This window comes from Manacus vitellinus, unplaced genomic scaffold, assembly GCF_001715985.3.
Source record: "Manacus vitellinus isolate BGI_N305 unplaced genomic scaffold, ASM171598v3 scaffold_155_pilon, whole genome shotgun sequence".
In the NCBI taxonomy this organism is placed as follows: domain Eukaryota; kingdom Metazoa; phylum Chordata; class Aves; order Passeriformes; family Pipridae; genus Manacus; species Manacus vitellinus.
In genome coordinates, this window is record NW_021939097.1 from 28,770 (window position 1) to 30,816 (window position 2,047).

The following is a 2,047-nucleotide window of genomic DNA, read 5'->3' on the forward strand; positions in this document are numbered from 1 at the left end:
ACGGCCGCCCGGTCCCGCGAGCCCGCGATGCCGTAGCTCTGCGCAAACAGGTTCGCCGCCGCCATCACGTAGTCCAGGTGCAGGGGCTGGAGGGGCACCAGGGTCAGGGGGCACCCACAGGGCATGGGCGGCACCCAGGGCTGACGGGTGACACCCAAAGGTGACACGGGGACACCCAAGAGGGATGGTATGACACTAAAGGGGGACAGGTGACACCCAAAGGTGGCATGTTCGAGTGAGAGGCATTAGCTGAGTGCCACGGGGCACTCACCCAGAGGTGAGCAACAGCCACCAGGAGCGACATCCATCACCCAACGGTGACATCCTCCACCCAAGAGCGACCAAGACCTCCCAACAGCAATGGCCACCCCCAAGGGACGTGGGGTGATGTTGGAAATGGACAGAGAGCACCCAAAGACAGTGGAACCCAATGATGGCCAAAGACACCCAGGGGTGATCGATGGCCCCCGATGGGGACTGATGGCACCTGAAGGATATGCCCCCCCACCAGGTGACAGCTCCCCCCCCCCCCACATGGGGCCCAACTCACGTTGTTGGGATCAAAGTCAAGGGGGTGGGGGCAGCGCTTGGGCCCCGACCAGAACAGGGTCCCCGAGTTCGTTCTCTGCAGGGGAGGAAGTGAACGAGGCAATTAGGGGTTAACAAACCAACTGACGTTAATGATGCTCCCCATGGGTGCCCTCCCCTCTCCCAGGGCCCCTCCCTGTGTCCCCCAAGCCCCCACCTGTTCCGGGGGGAAGTTGTGCAGCAGCTGGAGGATGTTGTTTTTGTACTGGCGGTGCCAGTGCCGACAGGCCCAGGCCACGCAGTCGGGCCAGGCCCGGGGCCGGTCGCTCACGAGGCTGCGCTGGACGGCCTCGAGCACCTCCAGCGGCTGCGTCCCCGCCAAGCGCAGCGTCCGCTCCAGGAACTTGGGGTCCCTGGGAAAAGGAGGGACGAGGGGGTTACAGAGGGACACAGGGGGCTATGGGGAGTTCAGGGGTCCCAGCCAAGTGCACCGTCTGCTGCAGGAACTTGGGGTCCCTGGGGAAACGGGGATGGTGCGGGGTACAAGGGGGTTACAGGGGTCCCGCCCAGGTGCAGTGTCTGCTCTGGGAACTTGGGGTCCCCAGGGGAACTGGGGTACAGGAGGGTTATGGGAGGTACAGGGGGTTACAGGGGTGCCGCTAAAGCACAGTGTCCATTGCAGGAACTTGCAGTCTCTGGGGGAAAAGGGGGTACAGGGGGGTTAGGGGAGTTTATGGTGGGTACAGGGAATCACAGGCGAGTTATGGGGGGGTTATGGGGGGGTTATGGGGGGTACAGGGGTCCTGCCCAGGTGTAGTGTCCACTCCCCGGGAGAAATGGGGGTAATGGGCTGCCATGGGGAGTGGGGGAAGGGCATGGGGTGCTGCATGTGAGAGATGCAGGACATATGGAGGGGATTCACGGGGGCTTTGGGGGTGCCCCCTCTCCCCCACACTCACATCAGGTACTGGTTGACGTTCTCAGCTGGTTGCTTGAAGAGCCCCTCGAACTCGTCACGTGCCCACTGCAGGGGAGGGGCTGTCACTGGGGGGACCCTGGTGCCTGGGACCCCCCAAAACAGGGACCCCAGCACTCCCCAAAATAGGACCCCAGTACCTGGGACCCCTCAAACAGGATCCAGGTATCTGGGAATCCCCCACGGGGGACCCAGACATCTGAGACCCCCCTAAAACAGGACCCTGGCACCTGTGGACCCTTCATGGGGCACGAGGTGCCAAGCACACCTGGACACCCCTGGCAGGTGCTTGGCACACCCGGACACACCTGGAGTGTGTGCTCGATGGCGTTGGGGAAGTTCTTGAGGGTGCAGATGGGAATGGCCTTCTCAGGGGGGTCCTGGCTGGAGCTGTACGACTCACTCAGGAACGGGATCACCACCTGCACGTTGCCCTTTGTGCCCAACGTGCCCGACTCCAGCAGCGGCTTCCGGTAGTACACACAGCGCCGGTCCATGTACAGCCCTGCCGGGACCTGGGGTCAGCTGGAGACACGTCTGGGG

At 63.4% G+C, this 2,047-nt stretch overlaps 1 protein-coding gene across 1 annotated transcript in view; it reads right to left on the reverse strand.

Annotated features, from left to right (window-relative positions):
• Nucleotides 1-2: 2 nt before the first annotated feature.
• The window catches only part of UBA1 (ubiquitin like modifier activating enzyme 1), a gene marked incomplete at its 3' end in the record, with an annotated part of 8,282 nt that continues 6,237 nt past the window's right edge, over nucleotides 3-2,047 (reverse strand). Inside the window, exons 12-16 of the mRNA XM_029958439.1 lie at nucleotides 1,813-2,019; nucleotides 1,488-1,552; nucleotides 746-941; nucleotides 551-625; nucleotides 3-86 (exon numbers count right to left, since the gene is read on the reverse strand). Of these exons, the coding sequence (XP_029814299.1) occupies nucleotides 3-86; nucleotides 551-625; nucleotides 746-941; nucleotides 1,488-1,552; nucleotides 1,813-2,019 (627 nt within the window). The remainder of the gene's footprint in view (nucleotides 87-550; nucleotides 626-745; nucleotides 942-1,487; nucleotides 1,553-1,812; nucleotides 2,020-2,047) is intronic.